This window comes from Excalfactoria chinensis, chromosome 4 (assembly GCF_039878825.1).
Source record: "Excalfactoria chinensis isolate bCotChi1 chromosome 4, bCotChi1.hap2, whole genome shotgun sequence".
NCBI lineage: Eukaryota > Metazoa > Chordata > Aves > Galliformes > Phasianidae > Excalfactoria > Excalfactoria chinensis.
In genome coordinates this window covers 76,790,741-76,811,661 of record NC_092828.1, presented here as the reverse complement: position 1 = coordinate 76,811,661, position 20,921 = coordinate 76,790,741, and the positions used below count along the sequence as shown (strand labels likewise).

Genomic DNA, 20,921 nt, shown 5'->3' with positions numbered 1-20,921 from the left:
CTACATCAGAATATTATTCATTTAGATAGTTGCGTATGTGCAAAAGATAATAGTCATTCCCAAGGTAGAGCAATGAAAACCAGTAAGTTTCTGTGTTGTAACACAGTGCTATGGTCTGGAAAACAGTATGGTTGTCTTGTGTGGCATCTATCTTAATCCTTGCAGTGTCAGGTTTGTTGGTCTGATTCCACTGCTGAGCAAATGTAGCTGTGCTGCTTCAGTACCTGAGCTAGCTTCCTGGCACCTGAGGCTCTGAAACGTGCTGGTATGAAGCTAATATGTGTATGAGTTCCTTGCCACAGGCTTGCTCTGTATCTTCCACTAAAATAAATCTAGACTTCTTGTTTCAGAACATACATTAAAAGTAGCATTGAAATTTCAGGGCAAAGAAGCAATTTGACTAAATAGTTGAGTAGAAAAGTAAAAGCAAGTATTGAGTGAGTTGAGTGTTCACAGAATTAAGATTTAGTACTTGATGAAGCACAGGTGAAATTTTCTTTCCATAGAGAATACATGGTTTTGAAAGGGATGCTCTGTTTGTATACAGATTGAGGGCCAAGGCCATGGAGCTGTTTTTGATTGCAAGTTCTCACCAGATGGACAGCATTTTGCCTGCACAGACTCTCATGGACATCTGCTGCTATTTGGCTTTGGATGCAGTAAATATTATGAAAAGGTGAGTTAAGTGAATTTTAATCTCATCTCTCTTGACCTCATTTTGTCTTAGGAGTAGTTGTGTTAGTTTGTTGTCTCCCCCATGCCCTGGACTAATACTTATTTAATAAGGGAGCAGTTATTGTTTATCTAAAGAAAAAAGATTTAGATGAGAATCTCTAGATAAGGGAACAAGACGTTTTCTTTCAATTCACCTTGGCATAATTTACTATTGAATATTTGCATCAAGTCTTGTTAATAAAACACAGTTGTGGTAGGCGTCTGTTCTCTGTCATAACATTTCATCTGCTGATTTTAAGTGTAGGAGTTGTGGTATGTGGGTATGGGAGCCATTCCAAAGCTTCACAACAGCTGCAAATGGCTGTTTATTTATTTACTAAATTGCTTTTCTTGCAGATTCCAGATCAGATGTTCTTCCATACAGATTACCGACCACTGATCCGTGATGCAAATAACTATGTTTTGGACGAACAGACTCAACAGGCTCCACATCTTATGCCTCCTCCATTTCTGGTGGATGTTGATGGAAATCCTCATCCCACGAGATTCCAGCGGCTGGTACCAGGGAGAGAAAATTGCAAGGATGAGCAACTTATTCCTCAGCTGGGTTATGTAGCTAATGGTACGCCGTTTAAGTCTTGTGCATAATACATGTATTGCACAGTATTGAGCACCAGTTCAGCACGATAGTACTGTAAAGATTAATTTAGTTTCTTCTGAAACAAGTGGTTTAAAATCAGTCTAGAGGTAGAAGAACAAATGGGGTACCTTCATGGCATAAAAGAAACATATGGGATTAACTAGTTTGGAGATAAGACAAAAATTCCAAAATCCAGTATTCCAAAATCTATGGACCTCTAAGTACATTTATGGCAACATGCTTAAACTATTGTCCGGTTGTTCTTGATGTGACTATGTATGTCAGTAAGGAAGCAGGAAAGTAAGACAGGCTCTTCATAATACTGATCTCTGATAGAGGTCTTCCACTGTTACCTACTGAAGTATAATTTCTTTCTGCTATTGCCAAGTGCTTATTTTTATTTTATGCACAAGTCTGTAGATGTAGGTTTTTCTTGTAGATGATCTTCTAAACTTTGCCTCCATTCTAAGAACAGAAAGATGGCCTGTAATCAGATAAACATCCACATGGCAGACAGCACAACTTAAAATTTGGTTGTTTCCGTAGTGTTTATAAATCAGAAATTAAGCATTTTCTAAGCAGTCATGACCCTGTTCTTGTTAAGGTGATGGTGAAGTAGTTGAACAAGTCATTGGGCAGCAAACTAATGACCAAGATGAGAGTATCCTTGATGGGATGATCAGAGAGCTACAGAGGGAACAAGATCTGAGACTAATTAATGAAGGAGAAACTCTTCCAAACCCTCCACTCAATAGATCTCACTCTGTTAATGGAGGTAAGTTTCCCCTCTTTACCCCTCTCATTTCTTTAGGTAAAGAGCAGTAAGATACTAATCAAAATGTGTTCAAGTTTGTGTTTTAGGACTATGTCTTTGAGTACACTTTCTTTTGTTCTTTCACGTATTACTAAGCTATCTGGGGCACTTGCTAATGCTGTCAAAGGAGTTAAATGTGGAAGATGCAGCCGATCACCTTACTAACTGGGCATTATCTGATTAATTAGAACTGTTAATGTGTTAATTCCATTATAAATCATTTCTAAAAATAAAGTTCCTTATATTGTCTTGATGTCACTTAATCACTATGGAGATTATACTTTCTAACTGAATAATGTCAAGTTAACAGTATGTAATTAGAGAATGCCAGTGGAATACAATGTTGTGACAGGCTAATGGCTTCCTTGTGCAGCACAAATGCTAAAGCTGAGCATCAGTGTTTATAAAATAAACATGTCTGCTCTGCCTTAGTGTTTCCCGAGGAAGCTTGAGGTTGTTCTCCTGGTGAGTGTTCTGCTACTGTGACTGTATTTTTAATATGCAAAGTGATTAAAAATTTAAAACAAACTCAGATATGAGCAGCTGACTGTGAAGCAGCTGATTGAGTGCAGTTGTCATAACAGAACAGATGCTGTGGACTTGTGTTGCAAGTCATCCTGAGCATTGAAAAAATATACATCACTAATAGATTAATTTTAGGTTATATGACTGATTATACTTTTGTATTACAATTTCCTGGCACATCTTAAAATGCTAAATTTGGAGCTTAAATGCAAGAAGGAACAAGAAAGATATTACTGGAAACTGCATTAAATACACTTTCACTTTGATCTGAATTGGTGTTGTCATGAATGTGGCTTAGAAGGCAGCTTCAATTCACAGGAAGTCCTTTCTGCTTCTTATGATAGGCTGATGTGTAATCCCAGTCCTCAGTTGTATTGGCAAAATATGTACAGGTGCCCCTGTGTTTGTGTGAGAGGGAATTTCTGTATGTGAGAGTAGAAATGAGTTTAGTTACTTTGCAGTACTGGCACTGTCAGTGTTTTTCCCACATGAACTGACCCATTTATGTGAATCAGTTAGAATGTATATGAAGCGATTTATATTTTAATAGCTGAATATCTCTATGGAGGGTAGTACAATTGTAAATGCAGTTCTTTTTCATGCTGTTAGCCATATTTAGGCATGTAGGAATTGTTGATGCTTTCCCAAGTAATGAGGTAAATTAATGTAGTGACAGCAGCAATTCTGATTTTATCAGCGTTATTTTCTCATTTTGCTACCACAAAGTTTCAGTCTCTGTTTTCTTCTGAATGTGTAACACTGCATTATTTTGCCACCTGATGAAAAGCGTGCCTGTGCACACTAGGTAAACATTACAAATACAGCTACAGGCACAAGAGAAATGTTAAACTTTGCAGCAGTCTGTTATTTTAGGTGATGATCTCCTCTTTTCTTCTACCACAGAGTTTAAGACTCATGACTTAAAAGCCTTGAAACAGAAGACAGGGTTTTGATTTGAGGGTCACTTAAGTGCCTTTATGATTTTTCTCATAGTTATGTTCTCTTCTTGCCACAGACATCTCTAAGGTGTTGCAAGTCACAGTGATATTACAGAACCAAATGCATCTGCAGTAGTCTGTGGCCAATATGTAAAAACCTTCATCTGAATCAAAAGACAAAGCCACCTGACATCTAATTAGCGTTCCAAAAAGATGTTTTGCAATCATTAAATTCTGGGTTATATTGATCGGTCATAGAAATGAAGAAAAATCTTTTTACCCCCTCAGCTCTTCGAAGTCCAGCCTTGGAAATTGCATCTCCACCAAATGTTGGTCTCCGGAGAAGTGGTCAGATTGAAGGGGTCCGGCAAATGCATCACAACGCTCCCCGAAGTCAAATGGCAACAGAGAGAGATCTCATGGCATGGAGCAGAAGAGTGGTGGTGAATGAGCTTCCTCCAGGCATCAGCAAGTAAGAAGCCAAATGAGACAGAAAAAGATTAAGTTGTATGATGTTTAGTGGTTCTTCCATATACCTCATGTAGGTTTTAAAAAATGATTTTTCAGAAATAATTTCAGTTTTCTGGGGATTTGTTTGGAAATTCAGACAGTAGAATTGGAATAGTGGTAGCTTCTGCTGAAGGTTTAAGAATAGTAATTCCTTCTCGATTAAATCTGTTTTCAGTGTTTCTCAAAATATACATTTTTCCATTTTAATTTCAATCTTCTGATTCTTCTGTCTTTGTGAAGCTTTGTTTAAAAACAAACAAACCCCACATTAATAGTAATACATTTCAGTTTCCTTGGAGTGAAGTATACGTGAATGCTGTTAGGAGGACCTGTGCCCAGATTTCTTGTAGCAGGAGGCACAGAAGTATTTTCATTTATAGAGAGACTATTGAGTATATAATGATTTAGTGAATAAAATGGATGTTTCCTGTGTATAATTAGGGTCCAAGAAGAATGTCGAGCTGCCAAAGGTGAAATTGAAATCGGTTTATACACTGTTGAAAAGAAGAGAAAACCATCCCATACCTTACAACGGGTGAGTTGATTCACCAGAAGTGAGAACCAGGGTGTCAAACAGTTCTGAGAACTCAGCTAAAAAATAAAATGAAAGGGAATGATTTAGAAGATCAATAGTGGTAATTATTACTTTGGTTCTCCTACTTTTCTCTGTAACTGTAACTTGTCTGTTTTTATATTTTATGCAGAAAATAGTGGTAAATCTATGTCTGTAAGGCTCAGTTGTAGGATGACTCTGGGAAAGCAAAAGAACAGTGTCATGGTAAATGCTCAGACTGACTTACAGAAACTAGGAGTAAGATTAGAGGTGCCACCCATTAGGTGGCCAATATTTGTCTTATCCAGAGGCTGCAGGTATTGTTTTAGGAAAACTGTGTTTTATCATAGCAGTGCTCCTTAGAAAGAAAGATATGTTAAAAAGTAGTTTAAATATTAAACAAACAAATGAAAACCATCCAACTAAAAAAACAAACAAAAAAAAAAACCCACACAAAAAAACCCAACTTACACTGAAATGAGCAGCCATGGGTCTGTAAAAGATGTCTTTTCGATTCTAAATCGAGGTTTCCTGGTTGGCACTTGTAGATGGGATAGAATTGATAGTCACTTTAAAAAGACGTCTTTTAACTCCATAATTCATTACTGGATGGAATATGTACTTGTTTTCTTTTTGTCTCTCCTCTCATGTGATTAAAGAACGATTACCAACCAGGAAGTGGAAGATCTTTGAGAAGGAACCAGCGCAAGCGCCAGCATGCATACCAGACCCGCTCCACAATAGAGCACAGTCAGCAAGGAGCAAGTCAAAACTCACGTGCACGGGAAGAGTCAGACAGCTCCTCAGAGGTCTGATGTGTCAAGTGATTCCTCCCAAATGTTCCTGGTTCACAAACATTGTGTTTTGACAACAGATGTGCTGAGAGCACTGTTACTGCTAGGGCTCAAGGGTTTCTCCACTTAAAAAATAACACTCAAACTGTTGAATCCTTTGGATTTGTGGTGTTACTGTAGCATATTGGAGAGAGGACAGTCATTTACCTCAGTGCTAGTAAAATATTCAAAGCTAGCTTAAAACAGGTTGTGTATTTTTGGAAATCTGAAATATTTTCAAGTAATTTTAAATGGATCGGGTTAAACCACTTGTAGTTTTGGACATTCACGTGTAGTGGAGTTCATGCTGCACGTATATTCTAGATCAGATTCAGTACTTAAATTTCATCTACGTCTTTAGACTGCTGTTGAAAGAGATGATCATATTAATCATTGTTACTGACAATAGAAGAACTTAAAATATACCAGATTATATATAACTAAGTCTCAGTAGGGATACATGCAAAGTAAAGAGAGACTGAGAATTGTAAATGCACTGAACATACAGAATAGCTATAAGGACAGGTGACACCAAAATTTATTAATCAAGCACTTAAAGAAGAATTCATTCTATGGTGCAAGTACTGTTAAAATTCTCACCAGTAATTACATAAGTATCCAGCATAATAATAAGATAAAGAAAGAAATTGTGGAATTATTTAAATTAGTCCTTAACTATGCTTTCCTCAAGTAAAGCAGACTGTATAACTTGTAAATAAAAATGGTACATGTAAAACCTTGTCCCAGAGTGAAACCTTTTTGTTTTTAATACAGGAAGATGAGACAGTTGGCACAAGTGATGCATCTGTGGATGATCCTGTGGCAACATGGCAAAGTGACAGCAGCTCCAGGTAGATCTGTTAGCCTCTTTATTAAGTAATTTGAGTAAGATAAATTGGACGTTTGCTTTGATATTGTGAAACGATGATTGTAAGTTCAGGAAGAAATGTTACTGAATAAACCTTGTAAAGATACAGATTTGTTACAGCCTATGACAGATTGAAGCAAACTGTCCTAGACTAACGTTGTTTAAAATGTTAACAACAAAAAATTCCAGAGTCTTCTCAAGTAAATACTTTTGTGTATTTGAGTGACTTTAATACATTGACTTGAATCTGTATGAGAAAGTCTTAGTTTTTGAAGAGTGCCTCCTTTCCTAATCCTACTTAAAGCATTTCCTTTTTATTTTTGGAAATGAAGAGCAATTTTGAAAGAACATTTCTATGAAAATCCCCATTTAAACTAATAACTTACTGAAAAATTAATGCCATTTAGTAGTAACTGGTAGAAATATCAATAGAAATGCATGCATATCTTCTGTTCATGTTTCAGTAGTTAACTTTTCCATTGTCAATATGTACAGATTCCACAGTCTCTTTTCTTAATGCTGTGCTTTTATGACTGAAAGGGACATGAGCTAATATAGATACTGTGTGTTTTATTTGGGTATTAAAATTGGAAATGTATTTTCAAGAGATTTTCTGATTATTTTCCATGCAATTAATTCACTTCTTATAAAGGCAGTCTATGGATCAGTGAGGTATTTAGAATAAGTACCAAACAGAATTCTTAGATTTACCAGGATTTTTCAATTGTTAAAACAATCTGCTAAGATATCACTTAACTGTTCTTTAAGAGAGTGGAAATATGCCCTGATCCTGGCTCCTGTTTCACATAACCAAGAAAACAGGTAGAAGGTTTGGACGTTTCATTCCATTGTGTGAAAACTGAAATGCTGTTTTCTTTCTTACAATTTTGCTATCTACAGTGATTCATCAAGTGAATATTCTGACTGGACAGCAGATGCTGGAATTAATCTCCAGCCTCCAAAGAGACAAACAAGGCAGGCAGCTCGGAAAATCTGTAGTAGTTCTGAAGATGAAAATTTGAAGGGAACAAAAGGAGTGGAGCAAAAACGAAGGAAGCTAAAACAACCTAGAAAAAAGGTTGGCATTCTTAATTTGAGAGCCTTTTTTACTGCATAAATATGCATTTCTTTTTTTAAATGGTTTATGTTTTTTCCTAATAATTGTTAAAGAAGACCAGCAGTGTATTTTAAAGAAACATAGCCTCTTTATTTGTGAACATCTTAATCTTCTGTTTTATTGATAATGAACGTTTCTTACCATCTGTAAGTTAGCTGAGATTTTTGGAAGGTTCCAGCATTTGATTTTGCCCTCTATAGTTATCTTTAGATCACGCTTTATAATCTGGTGTTGCATACTATGCCACAATAATTGCAGCTTGTGCTCTAAATTTAATATATTTAAGAAACCAAGCGGACTGCTTTCAATGGAAGGGGAACCCAGTGAAGAGTGGCTCGCCCCACAGTGGATCTTGGATACCATACCCCGCCGCTCACCTTTTGTCCCACAGATGGGAGATGAGGTAATACTGACTGTAGCAGTCTTTAAATTCCCATCTAGGCTGAGGAACTTTTTTTTTTGTTGGCTCTATTAAATGTAGCTTTCAGTGACTCGTGGTCAAGATAGCTGACTTAGGGAAGCAGATGTTTACAGGTAGCTGTTCTATGTCCCTTTATGTGCACATGCAATGAATAGAAAGAAGAATTGTTTGTGCATTTTCAAACAAATGTGTATGCTTTGTAATGATCTCAAGTTTGAAAGTCTATACAGGAACAAAACTATCAGCAAAATAACTTTTTTTATTTTTTTTTTAATTCTCATTTAAGATCATATACTTCAGGCAAGGCCATGAAGCTTATGTGCGGGCAGTAAGAAAAGCAAAAATTTACAGTATTAACATGCAAAAACAACCATGGAACAAAATGGAACTCAGGGTAAGTTAAATGGATACTTCAAAGTGCTCTTTTACTTCAAGTGCTCTTTACTTCAAAGCGCTTTTTTACTACGAGGAGAGCGGCGAGGTCCTGGAACAGGCTGCCCAGGGAGGTTGTGGATGCCCCATCCTTGGAGGTGTTCAAGGCCAAGTAGGATGGGGCCCTGGGCAACCTGATCTAGTAATTGCGGAAGTTTGGTGGCCCTGCCAGGCAGGGGGTTGGAACTTCATGATCCTTGAGGTCCCTTCCAACCCAGGTCATTCTGTGATTCTGTGCTCAGTGCCCCTGTAGTTAACTTGGCATTATAAGCCAGTATTAGAGTGTTGGACTAGATGGCTGCCAGGGGTCCCTTTTGTGTTTCTATTTCTTTTCCCTCTTAACTCATTCAATCAGAATCCACCCCACAAAAAGATGTTTATAGTTCTATCAGTGCTCTGCAATGATCTGAACGTTTAGGTGGTATCACTGTTTTAAATGTGATTGCAGCAAGTAAAGATCTTAATGCATGCACAAGCTTCCTTGAACAAAATGTAGTTAAACATATAATTGTGTATGTTCTTAAATTCTTGGAAGAGTTAGACATTACAGTACATGTTTTAACAGAATAAAAGTATTGTAGATTGTTTAGCTAGATATCATGCTTACTAAGTTCTTCTATGTTTTCTTAACCTTTTTACTTTGAATTACCGAGTCCAGTGACACCAAGTGCTCAATGTTTTCATATTATGTTTTGCTTTGTTTAGATTTCATATCTAGCAAAGAACACAAATAAGTGCTAATATTCATATACATATTAAAAGAATTGCTTTACTGGAAAAATATCCTGACATTAGTGCTAGGTACAAAGTGATTCCACCTGTAATCTTTAAAGACATCACCAGGATGCCTTTCAAAGAATAAGGAAATACTATTTCACATAGGATACCCATCTTAACACCTGCTCATGGTTGACAAGATGTGATTGTACAATGCTAATGTTGAATGTCCTCTTCAGAAGGAAGAGTTTCCTTTTCATTCCCCTGTATGTTGCTATACAAGGGTGAGAGGCCTTGGCTTTAGTCAGGAATAACCCCTGGTGCCATCAGTGTGGTTGAAACAGAAAGTAACATGACTTAAAATCTTCTCACAAAAGTTAAATAAGTTGTGGGCGTCTTGCTCAGAGCCTTGGTGTATTTGTGAACATCTTTTATTTTCAGTTTTCTTTTTAAGGAGGCTGTGATTAATTTTTAGTTTTTGCTCAAGTAAACTTTTTTGGGTGAATTTATATGGGCTGCAAATTGGAAACATTTATTTGTTGTTTATAGGTCTGGTTCTTTAATGTGGATGTTTCTATTGTAAGCGTGTTAAAATGATGTTGTTCTGTGCATGCTGATTAATAGGAACAAGAATTTGTGAAGACTGTAGGAATTAAATATGAAGTTGGGCCCCCTACACTTTGCTGCTTGAAGCTTGCATTCCTAGATCCAATCACAGGCAAAATGACAGGAGAATCATTTTCCATTAAGTGAGTAACTGAAATTCTGATGGTGTTCTTTAAGAAATTTTCTTGAGGCTTGGAAGCTTCCCCCATTTTTCTTTCTTCTCTTTCAAGACACGATGGCATGAATTCTTTATTATACCAAACATGAAAAAGAAAATGCATGACTGTTTGTGTTTGGAGACTGTATTGTACATGTGGCACAATGCTTGTGGGTAACAGAAGTAATATTTTTCTATTTCACAAAGGTATCATGATATGCCGGATGTTATTGACTTCCTTGTGCTGCATCAGTTTTATAATGAAGCCAAAGAGAGGAACTGGCAAATAGGTAACGGCTTCCACTTCCATATGTTTTGCAGTTTCTTTGCTTGCTTAATAGGCTAAAATTTAGTGGTTGTGGTTTTTGAATTTCTGTGAATATCTCAGACATTGAAACGGGGGGAAGAAGTGCTCACATCACAGCAAATTCTAATGTTTAGGAATACAGATTCTTTTTCAAGCAGTGTTCATCCTAATGTAAAATAATTTTACTAAATACTCTATTAATAGTTTTACTTTCTGGTGAAGATTCTAGAAGAATATAAGTTTTATTTTGTAATTAATTTACAAATCTTGTGTTTTGTCACTCCCTGATACTCCTGTGGCACTCCCACAGCCTGAATTTTTAGAACCAGGCTTGTGATTTGTAAGATGATGTGCAGCATCTTTATAACGCGATGCAAAAAGTCTGTGTCACACTTGATACTATAGTGATCACTGGAAACTTTATTTGCTGTTTACTGCAATTCCTGTAACAGAAAAGAGAAAAGATAAATTCTGCAAAAGTCCTTTTTCCTTATAGGGGATAGGTTTCGCAGTATAATAGATGATGCTTGGTGGTTTGGAACTGTGGAGAGTCAGCAGCCTTTTCAGGCAGAATACCCTGATAGTTCCTTCCAGTGCTACTCTGTTCAGTAAGTACTTACATAGTTGTAATATATCAGACACATTGACGTGCTCGGTTTATACTTCAGGAACATGGATGCTTTTTTCCATTTAAATATATAATAAGCTGCTTTTTTTTTTTTTTTTATGTATTAATGATTATCTTATTCCTAAAGCAACACTTCTATCATAAGTATCATCACTGTGAGTGCATGGGAGGAAAAATATTTGTTATTATATTAAGTCAGATGAAAAATTAAATAATTTATGTATTTGAATGTATTTTATCTTTATTTTTAAAAGCTGGGACAATAATGAAAGAGAGAAAATGAGTCCGTGGGACATGGAGCCAATTCCAGAAGGAAGTAAGTATGTCTTGAATTCATATCTGTACTTAAAGAAAATAGTTTTGTGTCATTGCCAGTGCTGACTGTTGTTGAATTCTTCATATTTAGCTGCTTATCCAGAGGAGGTTGGTGCCGGAGTCCCTGTGACTCCAGATGAGCTGACAGCTCTTCTCTACAAACCCCAGGAGGGAGAATGGGGGGCCCATTCCAGAGATGAAGAATGTGAACGAGTAATTCGGGGAATTGAGCAACTTCTTTCCCTTGGTATGTTTGGTGAGAAAAGGTGGAAGTATTAAGGATGTCAGTGTGGCTACACGTGACTGGATAGTAGATAAGGTGGCGTGCTGGGAGTTGGCATGAAGTATTTGAAATGTTCTTAGCATTATAATTGAAAAGAGTCTGTTAGTGTATGTGGTATCCATGTATTACTTTTGCTGAATTCTTAGGAATGAAACACAGAAGCTATTATAAGGCATCTATTTATTTTATAACATTCCTGCTGATATCATCTGAGATATATGAATTAGTTCTATCTTTTGTCTTTCAGATATTTCTAATCCCTTTGCTGTTCCAGTGGACCTTAGTGCCTATCCCATGTATTGCACTGTAGTTGCTTATCCAACTGACCTCACCACAATCAGGAGGAGACTTGAAAACAGGTTTTATAGGTCAGTTTGTTTATTTTCTTGTCTGTAATGTATGTTTTCTGTAGACTATTTGAGCAAAATATGTTTAACTAAATAACATGCAATACCGCTTAGGCAACGTATTTGGTAAACTGAAAGCATAAAGTGAGATTCTGTTTGAGTTTGTAGAAAGTAAGTCTTATTATATGATCATTTCTTTTGGACACAAAACCTGCACACTTAATGGGGCAGTAAGCAGTGTCTGAACAAAAACCTCTCGCCCTTCTGTCTCTGGCAACCTGTTTCCTGTGTACTTGAACTACTCGATTTTATTTCTTTATTAAATTTAACTCAAAATATCTACTGAAATCAGAAAGTGAATGATGTACCCCTTCTTTTCCCCTGCCCTTTCATTTTTGTTGTTTTTATTTCAGGAGGATCTCTGCACTGATGTGGGAGGTACGATACATTGAACACAATGCCAGGACTTTCAATGAGCCAGACAGTCCTATAGTCAAAGCAGCCAAAATCGTTACAGATGTGTTACTTCGCTTCATTGGGTAGGCATTTTACTTTATTTTTTTGTCATCTTCATAGACCTGATGTCCTGAGTTTCTAAGAAAATGAATGATATATTTTGACATTTCTTATTGCTCTACAGGGATCAGAGTTGTACGGATATATTAGATATATATAATAAGGTGAAAGCAGAAGATCTGAGCAGTACCGACGAGGAGGAAGAGGTAAGACCATTATATATCATTGTGAGAACTTATATTTTTAAATTCAGTATCTGGAAAAAGTTACTGGATTTAATGTAAGAGACTACATGAAGTCAGAATACACTCAGTACAGCTGCTTGTGGCATGAGTGTTTAGGCAGAGGTATGTAGCTCAGCAGGACTGAGACTTAGCTGAATTCCCAAGGATTGAAGACAAGCCACTGATATTTCTCAGATGTTTACGTGTAATTTCTATGGAAGCAAATTGGGATTGGAAAAGAGATGCAGTGCTTTTCTGCCTTTTTTTCTACTTTCTGCTCTGAAGTTATGTAAACTTCTGATTTGAAACTGGTTTCGGTCTTGCTCAAATCTGTCTTTTCATTTGAGTAGTTTGTAATTGTATTAGCTGTTATTTTGTTGTAACCCTCCTTGTTTCCATTGCTCTGTGTGCACAGAAGCTTTCACGTGTGTAATCATCACCTTTTCCTTTAGGTGGCAGAAGTAGATGTAGATTCAGATGCTCCAGGAACTTCCTCTGGAAAACGACGAGTGAGTAAATCTTTCTGGTCGATTTAGCTTACAAAGACAGGTAGAACAGGTACTGAAATAGTCATTTAGTTCTGAAATAGTTTAAATCTTTCATCAGCCTATAGTCGGTAGTTCAAACTGTGTAAATTCAGTTCACACAAATGTCAGTGCTGCCAGATTAAGGATGTTGCTGAATAATCTTGTTTGTGTGCTTGTTTGATCTGAAAGATATCTAGAACAAATCCAGTTTGCAATCAGAATTGAGGGAAAAGTGACAACAGTAGCAAGCTGGAATCTGAAATACTGTGTGCTTTGTATGGATTTGAGTAATTATCTATTGCCAGAAAAAGCATATTTCTGCATTTTGTAAACTGTTTATTGCTGTGCCATTAGTTATGCTTTAACTTCTTGCAGTTCTGTTTTTAATTATGGAAATGTACTTCAAATCAGAACACTAGTAAATTAATAGAAACTTAAAGTGAAACTTCTGAATATTTTGAAAGATGCTTGAATATATCTGTTTCCCAGCAGGTAAGACGACGAATAAGAAGGCAGCCCATGAAAGGGAGTCCTGATGCTTGGAAAGAGCAATGCAAGCAGTTGTTAAATCTGATTTATGAAAGAGAGGACTCTGAACCTTTTAGACAGCCAGTTGACCTCTTCTCCTATCCTGTAAGTACAATTTCCATACTTAAAATATTAATAAGCTGATGTTCCTTTGGCAAAGTTTCACGTTAGAAATGTCTCCAATCTTTCCCTTTATGAACTGGAATGGATCATGTTCAGTGCACTGATGTTTTCAGAGAATTAGCTTCAGTAATTCTCAAATCTCTATCCTAGGTGCAAATGATTACCTAACAGCCATTGTTGTGAGCGATAATTTAGATGTTTTTGGTTGTCTGCCATAGACGTTGTTATTATCAGCCTTCACTCTTGAATGTTCTTATAGGATTACCGAGATATTGTTGACACTCCTATGGACTTCAGCACTGTGAAAGAAACCTTGGAAGCAGGGAATTACACTAGTCCCTTGGAATTCTACAAAGATATTCGTTTAATATTCTGCAACTCTAAAGCTTACACTCCTAATAAAAAGTCTCGAGTAAGTAAAAATTTAAAGTTCTTGTTTACAAATACCTTGGCCTTGCATGAGTGAAGTATGTGAAGGATGAAAGGTGGGTTGGGGAAAGCTCTGAAGATAAAGACTAGTAATTTTTGCTTGCTTGAGCAGAGAGAATATCAGTAGAGTTGCAACAAGACAGATGATTTCAGGGTGTTTTATATGTGCTTGACGTCAGATTAAACTTGGTGTGGTGCATTATTTACTGCTGTGCACCCCCTGGGAAACTTCCCTGTGTATTTATAACTGAACAGCTTGTGAGTCAACTCCCAGATTACTTTAATAAAGTGGTCCATCAATATCCATTTGCTTAAATGCTGTGAAGTGCCTCAATGGGATGATCATTGTGGGAGGGCTGGGGCACACAGCTGGGCCTTCTGCCACTGTAGGTTCATCTACTGCCAAATGTGTGTCAACATCCTGAGGTTTTCTAGTCTGTTTTACTGTCTTGGCAACAGCATCCCAAGTGGAGGCAAGAAGGGCAGGACAGTACATGCCAGAGCTAAGGAGACATTGCTGCAATGTAAGAGCCAGGGGACAGGAATTAAGTTGTGTGAATGGAAAGAAAACTCCTTGTCAAAGAAGTTTGGTATTCAGAAAGACTGCAAGAAATGGGAAGAGGTATAAGATATTGATACTGTTGTCTTGATGGTATTTATGTGACATCCTTAAGACTGTATGCAACAGAAGAGTATAGACATGAGAAAGAAAATAAGTTTTATTTTTGTATGTGCTTAGTTTGAACTATGAGTTTACACAATTATAAGTAAAAAAAAAAACATTCAAAGTAAAATTTTGAACAGAGTAAATAGTCCGAAATACAGTCAGAGAAACATGAGTGAATTTAGGAATGGGGATAGTCAGAGGTGTGGCCTAGAAAGAAGACAAAGAAGTAGATTAAAGATTTTGATACCTGACTTATAAAAATTAGGAGTGAAGACATTCAGGTAGCTTTACTCTGCAGCTCTAAAGGGATGAGTGCAAGGACTCTTCACTAGGGAACTATAACGAAAAGCTTAGATGAGGGGACAACAGAGTTGCTTGGTTTTTTTTCCCCTTGGTACTTCGAGTTATTTTATGGATTGCTTCCATGCTTTATGGTGATTAAGAAAGGAGGATAAACACTTTATGTCATAAGAATAAACATATATCATGAATGGAAATTGTCTGTAAAGATCTTTCTAGTTGTAGTAACCATGAATTTTTCCTTTGCACTGAGAAGCTGATGTCTGGGCAGTTTTTTATACTTTTTTGCTGATCTTCCATTTAGTGAAATTCTGTTAAGTATGGCCATGCTTTCTTACCCCAGATTTACAGCATGACACTTCGACTATCTGCCTTATTTGAAAATCATATGAAGAATATCATCTCTGAGTACAAGTCAGCAATGCAATGCCAGAAGAGGAAAAGGCCCCGGTACCGAAAACGACTAAGAAGCAGCAGCAGTTCACCCTCAACTAGCAGAGCCTCTAGGTAACGTAATACTAGTAAGCTGTGCTATCAGTATCATTTGAGATGCGTGATTACAGCAGTAGACAAACTTTTGTAAATAGGCAGCCAGTGATGGTACTGCTCATTTCTTGATACATTTATTCTTTTGGATGGTGAAATCATGAGCACAGATTCCATGCCTAATTCTGTTAAGTGTAAGTGTATGTAATTAGAAGTAGTTACTATGGATAAAATGGAAAAGCATATTTACTTTTGCTGTTGTTTAGTAAAGGTTGAAAAAGTGCTGTTTTAACACTTCCTGTATGATACATTATCTATAGAAACCGAGTGTTCCAGTTTCAAAAGTAAGAGTAAAAAAACAACAAAAAAAAACCCCTCACATGCCTTGCTCTTAAAAACTGAAATGCCTTTATCAAACAGGATGTTGTAACTATGTTTAGTGTTACTACATCTCTGCAGGCAATGAGGGGAAAAAGATCATTTGTGTTATGACTTCAATGCAAAAAGAAACACCAAACTGATATCTTGCAGGGGAAATTATTGTCGTTGATTCCTTTGGTATTAACAGTTTTATCTCTTTGGGTTGTTTTGTGTCTTCAGTCCAAAAGGGAAACAGAAGCAAATGAAGATTCAACCTAAAACCAACCAGAATACCTCATTGCCTTTGACTAGGACCAGCTCTTCAGTTTCATCTCATGGTGAGAATTTTTCTAATAGGCATCCTTTCTCCTGTAGCAGCTTATCTGCAGAATGATAAAAAAACTGGAGGATATTTAATATTCAGTTTAAATATATTCATGAGACACGTGCAGAACTTACCTGTTGAACAAGCAAGGAGCAAAGTCATGTAAATACGTGGATCATGTTAGCAGACCATGAGCCTCTGTTTGTTGGTAAGTTATTGGTAAGGTTCAGAGAATAGGGTAACTTGGTCTGTCCTTGCTAAGAATTAATTGAGCTTGGACTTCCTATATATAGGCTTCCTTCATATGGCAACTACAAATACATTAAGTTACTTTGGGTTACATTGCGGAAGAATCTATGTCTCTTCATGACTGGAGAGGCAGCTTGGTAAGACTAACCTCCTGACTTTTAGGCCACTAACTACAGAACTTCCCAAAATTAGATGTGTATTTCAAATGTATAAATAGAGGATGAAAGATACTCTGTTGAGCTAGTGACATCCCATTTTAAGTTTCAGATACAACAGAGGAACCTCTGGGTTCAGCCACTGGTGAAGAAGTGGAAGTCCAGCCATCTTCCTCAGGCTCAAATGCACAGAACCGAAGTGGAAATACCATTGATCCAGGGAAAATTAAATCAATCAGAAGTAAACTTACACCAGTGAAACAAGGTGGGACATAACTTTTCTATTCTTTCCATGACTAATTTCACTAGAAAAGGAAGCTGGTGCTTCTCATTGATCTTATGGTATTCTTGCCTGGATCTAATATACTGTAGCCCCAACCCATACTCAAAGTCATTTAGCTTATTACTTGGCAGTTCTTGTCTGAATGGTGGCATGCATATAATGCTACATGTAATTCAGCAGAGTCCTTTAAAATTTCTCCTGATGGAAAAAACTTGATTGCTCTTAAATGTCTTGAGAAGTAGTTTCTTAAAGAGTGACAAAAAGGCAAAAAAGCTGAAAGAATCTCCACCCCAAAACCTTATCCTTTTAGTAATCAAATTGAAACGGATGATAAATAAAATAATTCCAATTTAAAAGATACATATTTTTGTTATATTTGAAATAAGGAGTGATAATTAAAAGTGGAAACAGTCTGAAACCTTCACTGTTTTGTCTTTGGGGCGCATCAATCAGAACTTTCACTGAGGTAGACATTGAGTGATCATTGGTTGAAATTTCTGTAGTCTTTCTCAAATCCATGCTACTGTGCTATAGCAGTACTGTGTATGGCAGATGAGCTTTTTGCATCTGGTGTGAAAGAAGATATTTACAAACCTGACAGTGAAGAGTAACCTTAAAAACAAATTTGGTCCCAGGACAGCAAAGCGCTTTACTGTAGGTTTTAATTCAAGGCATTCAGAAATCCCAGTGAGCATTTTTGGGTTGTTTGCTGTTCTGAAATTGTGTTTGCCACAAATGCTCCCTGAACTAAGCCTTTTGAGAACCTGTGTTGGATAGGAAACAAGCACTACTTGCAGGCTGCTGTTTTAATGGATATTTTGAGGGGGTTTGCAATAGATTTTTGGAGCTTTTTTTCTTGTCCCTGGATTTGTCAAAGTGTTGTTAGACATTTGTGTCCAAGCATGTCACTCTGTTCTCCTTTTATTGAGTGGGTTTGTATTGGACTCTTAGTCAAGGGAGTCTATAGTCTGTGCTTCAGTACGCGATGAACTGTATTTACTTCTGGTCCGATACATTTTCTCTTAGAACACCAGTTTGGGTACACAAAACTTAAAGGTCATCTCTGGTGGCTAGCTCAGAGTTGGATCATCTGCAGAGCATGCCACAAAGACGTACGAGGTGAATCCCAGTTTCCGTGGCCCGGTTTAGCTCAGACATGATTATGATGATAACTGGATAATTTTGTGTTTGCTTAGATCACTCTCCCGATGGACCACTTACAAATGGTGATGGCAGAGAACCTCGGACAGGAGTGAAGAGGAAGCTAATAAGTGCATCAGAAGATGAACATCTAGAGGAGGGAGACGCAGAGGAAGAAGAAAAGAAGAAAAGAGAATTAAAGGAGAAATCTGGTTTGTCTTCATCAGAAAGTGGGGAATCAGGATCTAGTTCAAGTTCTGAAAGCAGAAGTGGCTCTGATTCAGACTCTGAATCAACATCTAGAACAGATCAGGATTACATTGATGGAGACCACGACTACAGCAAAGTTGTACAATCCAGAAAGCCCAAAAGAAAAATCAAAAGAAAATTCACCAGTGGGAAAAGGACCTGGCAGAGCAGAGGGACAGGGAGGAGAGGTAGATGGGGGAGGTGGGGGAGATGGGGCAGAGGGGGAAGAGGTGGTAGAGGTGGAAGAGGCTGTGGCAGAGGAAGAAGAGGTGGTGGCAGGGGTGGAAGAAGAGGCCGAGGAGGCAGAGGAGCCTCACGAGGAGCCACCAGAGCAAAACGTGCCCGAATTACAGATGACGAATTTGAAACTCTGTTTGGAGGACAGTTTGGTGAAAACGTGTTTGGAGGCCGATTCAGCAGACCGCCTCGAATCAGGACGAGGAACGAGGGCAGGAGAACTGTCCTGTATAATGACGATTCTGATAATGACAATTTTGTGCACACCGAGGATCCTTTGAACCTTGGTACTTCCAGGTCAGGCAGGGTGCGGAAAATGACAGAAAAAGCCAGGGTCAGCCATCTCATGGGATGGAATTATTGACAGATAAGAAACTTTGGAACAATTTTAAATTGAACTTCAATGGCCTTCTACTGCAGGGATTTTACCAGAAAATCTACCAAGCAAGTTGTGCGGGGACTCCACTCACGTTTCACAGTGGTGCTTTTCCATTATGTCAGTTTGCGTTTGTTTTAAAACTTCAGATCTCCACGCTTCATTGGTCAAAGCAAGCCTTATTCATTAGGCCTTAAATTACAGAAATTCTTCCCCACACACTACGAGTTCATCGCATTAAAGAGGCTTCCAGCTTCTCAATAAGAACGTGACATTTTGAATCATGGTTATGACTTCTCTCCCTTGTTTTGTTTTTGTATTATAGAAATAGCACCTTCTTACAGAGTTTTTATGTGGTTTTTTGCCATAAATCCTTATACACAGTAATAATTATAACTTTTGCACAATACACCAATCCTAAAGGCAGCTATAAAATGTTTACAGTTTCTATATTGTAAGAAGGATCTGGATTATTTTAATCTTCCCAGGCCAAACAGTCGTGAATTGTGCTGAACTGAAGTATGTCCATACTACAGTTATGAGGGTCCTGATGTGCTTTCTATCAGTTCTTTATTCGTGTAAAAAGTGACAAAGGGTTGGTGCCTTGTAAATATGTAGCAAACCTTTGATGTGGTGTGTCCTATGTGTGCATTAACTTTATTAAAAGAGAATACTTGAGAAGTATGAATATCTAGACAAAAGGTGCCAAATGCAAAAGTTATTTGCATCTATTTTCTTTTTGTCCTCTCATATTTTTATAGTATTATTAGAGATTGTGCAGCTAAGTGGTAACTTCAACATTTGAAAGGTTCCTCCTCTTTGAAGCATAACGTGATTTTTAATAGTAGCTCGGCTACCTCTATTTACAACTACTGGAAATTTAAAAGAAAATAGATGCTATTATTCAGTGCGTGTTGAAGAAGTGCTGGCAAGAGGGAGCTGTAGAAGGATGGAATTGTTCACCGAGTTGTGTAGCAAAGATATCTTGACACAGTGAAAACAAATCTAAGTAATTATCAGACGTTTTAGAAGCGTAAGGTTTTCAGCAGATGGCAATTTGTTGGTGCAGATAGGCCAACTGTCTCCCACACGTTTCTGCTGCCACTTATTCAGTGCAAATCTGTGTTTGTTTTAGTTTGCCCCTTGGAGCTGCTGGGGAAGCAGAATGGAACTCTGGTGGCTGGTAGTGCTGGGAAGTTTCTATTCCATCCTCCACACCAACTCTGGTGTCTCAAGCTTCCAGAAGCGCATTCATGTTGCACTGTCTTGTTGTGATACTGCAGAATGCTAACTTGAAATCAGAAATCATTTTGGTGGTAGTAGCAGTAGTAGTACAGTATGTGATGATACGAGGGAAACGGAGAGGCTTTTCTGTGGGTGCCTAACCCAGCAGCCACGAGCAGGTGCTTTGTGTGGGCTGAGCTGGTGGTGGCAGCCTCTTTGCTCAGCAGGGTCTGCTTGGAATGTGTGTAGGACTTTGGTTTTCTGTTGTCTAAAAGAATCTGACAGTTCCAGCTCGGCTGAGTGAGTTAGATTACACTGAGAGAAGAAAGGGAAAGAAAGAGATTGGAAATCTTTGGTGGAGTTTTTCAGTGTTCTTCTTTAAAAACAAACAAACAAAAACTTTCATCCAGTATCCGTAAGTTCTTCTGTGCATGGCTTGGACAATGATTCTGGAAAACCTCAGGCAGCAAAGAGTGACCCATGTATATTCTCAAATGCAGAAAGAATTTAGTTTTTGCCTTTCTATATTAAGCACTGTCTATTTTATCTCGCTTTCCAGAACCTTGTTAGAAACAAAATGACTTGAAAAAAGGCAAAGGTTTAGTTTTGTGATGGAGGAAAGTATACCTTAAATTGCTCAGAGCATTAGTACGAGTTAATGGTACAGTAGAAAAATCACACTTTATCAGCTGTTTTGGATCAGCCATAATCCGTTTCTGAACTTAATTCAGTTGTGTCTTGGTGGAAATATAGTGCAGAGGCACTGCAAGTTCTGTACTGGGCTTTAAAATATAAATACCTGTCCTATCATCTCTCTCTCATTTTATATATATATAT

General features: G+C 37.5%; 1 protein-coding gene across 6 annotated transcripts in view; it reads left to right on the top strand.

The window, feature by feature from the left end:
* BRWD3 (bromodomain and WD repeat domain containing 3) overlaps window positions 1-18,966 on the top strand; it is a 49,938-nt gene extending 30,972 nt beyond the window's left edge. For 3 of the 6 annotated variants that reach the window (XM_072334538.1, XM_072334534.1, XM_072334540.1), the window contains 25 exons: window positions 548-676; window positions 1,072-1,297; window positions 1,920-2,090; window positions 3,881-4,064; window positions 4,544-4,637; window positions 5,315-5,464; window positions 6,263-6,339; window positions 7,257-7,434; window positions 7,760-7,876; window positions 8,181-8,288; window positions 9,668-9,792; window positions 10,014-10,096; window positions 10,610-10,721; window positions 10,996-11,057; window positions 11,148-11,303; window positions 11,587-11,707; window positions 12,100-12,225; window positions 12,327-12,408; window positions 12,879-12,935; window positions 13,443-13,586; window positions 13,864-14,016; window positions 15,344-15,507; window positions 16,087-16,184; window positions 16,682-16,840; window positions 18,055-18,966. In XM_072334538.1, the coding sequence (XP_072190639.1) occupies window positions 548-676; window positions 1,072-1,297; window positions 1,920-2,090; window positions 3,881-4,064; window positions 4,544-4,637; window positions 5,315-5,464; window positions 6,263-6,339; window positions 7,257-7,434; window positions 7,760-7,876; window positions 8,181-8,288; window positions 9,668-9,792; window positions 10,014-10,096; window positions 10,610-10,721; window positions 10,996-11,057; window positions 11,148-11,303; window positions 11,587-11,707; window positions 12,100-12,225; window positions 12,327-12,408; window positions 12,879-12,935; window positions 13,443-13,586; window positions 13,864-14,016; window positions 15,344-15,507; window positions 16,087-16,184; window positions 16,682-16,840; window positions 18,055-18,848 (3,870 nt within the window). In that variant the 3' untranslated portion in view covers window positions 18,849-18,966. The remainder of the gene's footprint in view (window positions 1-547; window positions 677-1,071; window positions 1,298-1,919; window positions 2,091-3,880; window positions 4,065-4,543; window positions 4,638-5,314; window positions 5,465-6,262; window positions 6,340-7,256; window positions 7,435-7,759; window positions 7,877-8,180; window positions 8,289-9,667; window positions 9,793-10,013; window positions 10,097-10,609; window positions 10,722-10,995; window positions 11,058-11,147; window positions 11,304-11,586; window positions 11,708-12,099; window positions 12,226-12,326; window positions 12,409-12,878; window positions 12,936-13,442; window positions 13,587-13,863; window positions 14,017-15,343; window positions 15,508-16,086; window positions 16,185-16,681; window positions 16,841-18,054) is intronic. The other 3 variants (XM_072334539.1, XM_072334535.1, XM_072334536.1) reach the window with 2 other exon arrangements.
* Window positions 18,967-20,921: the final 1,955 nt, after the last annotated feature.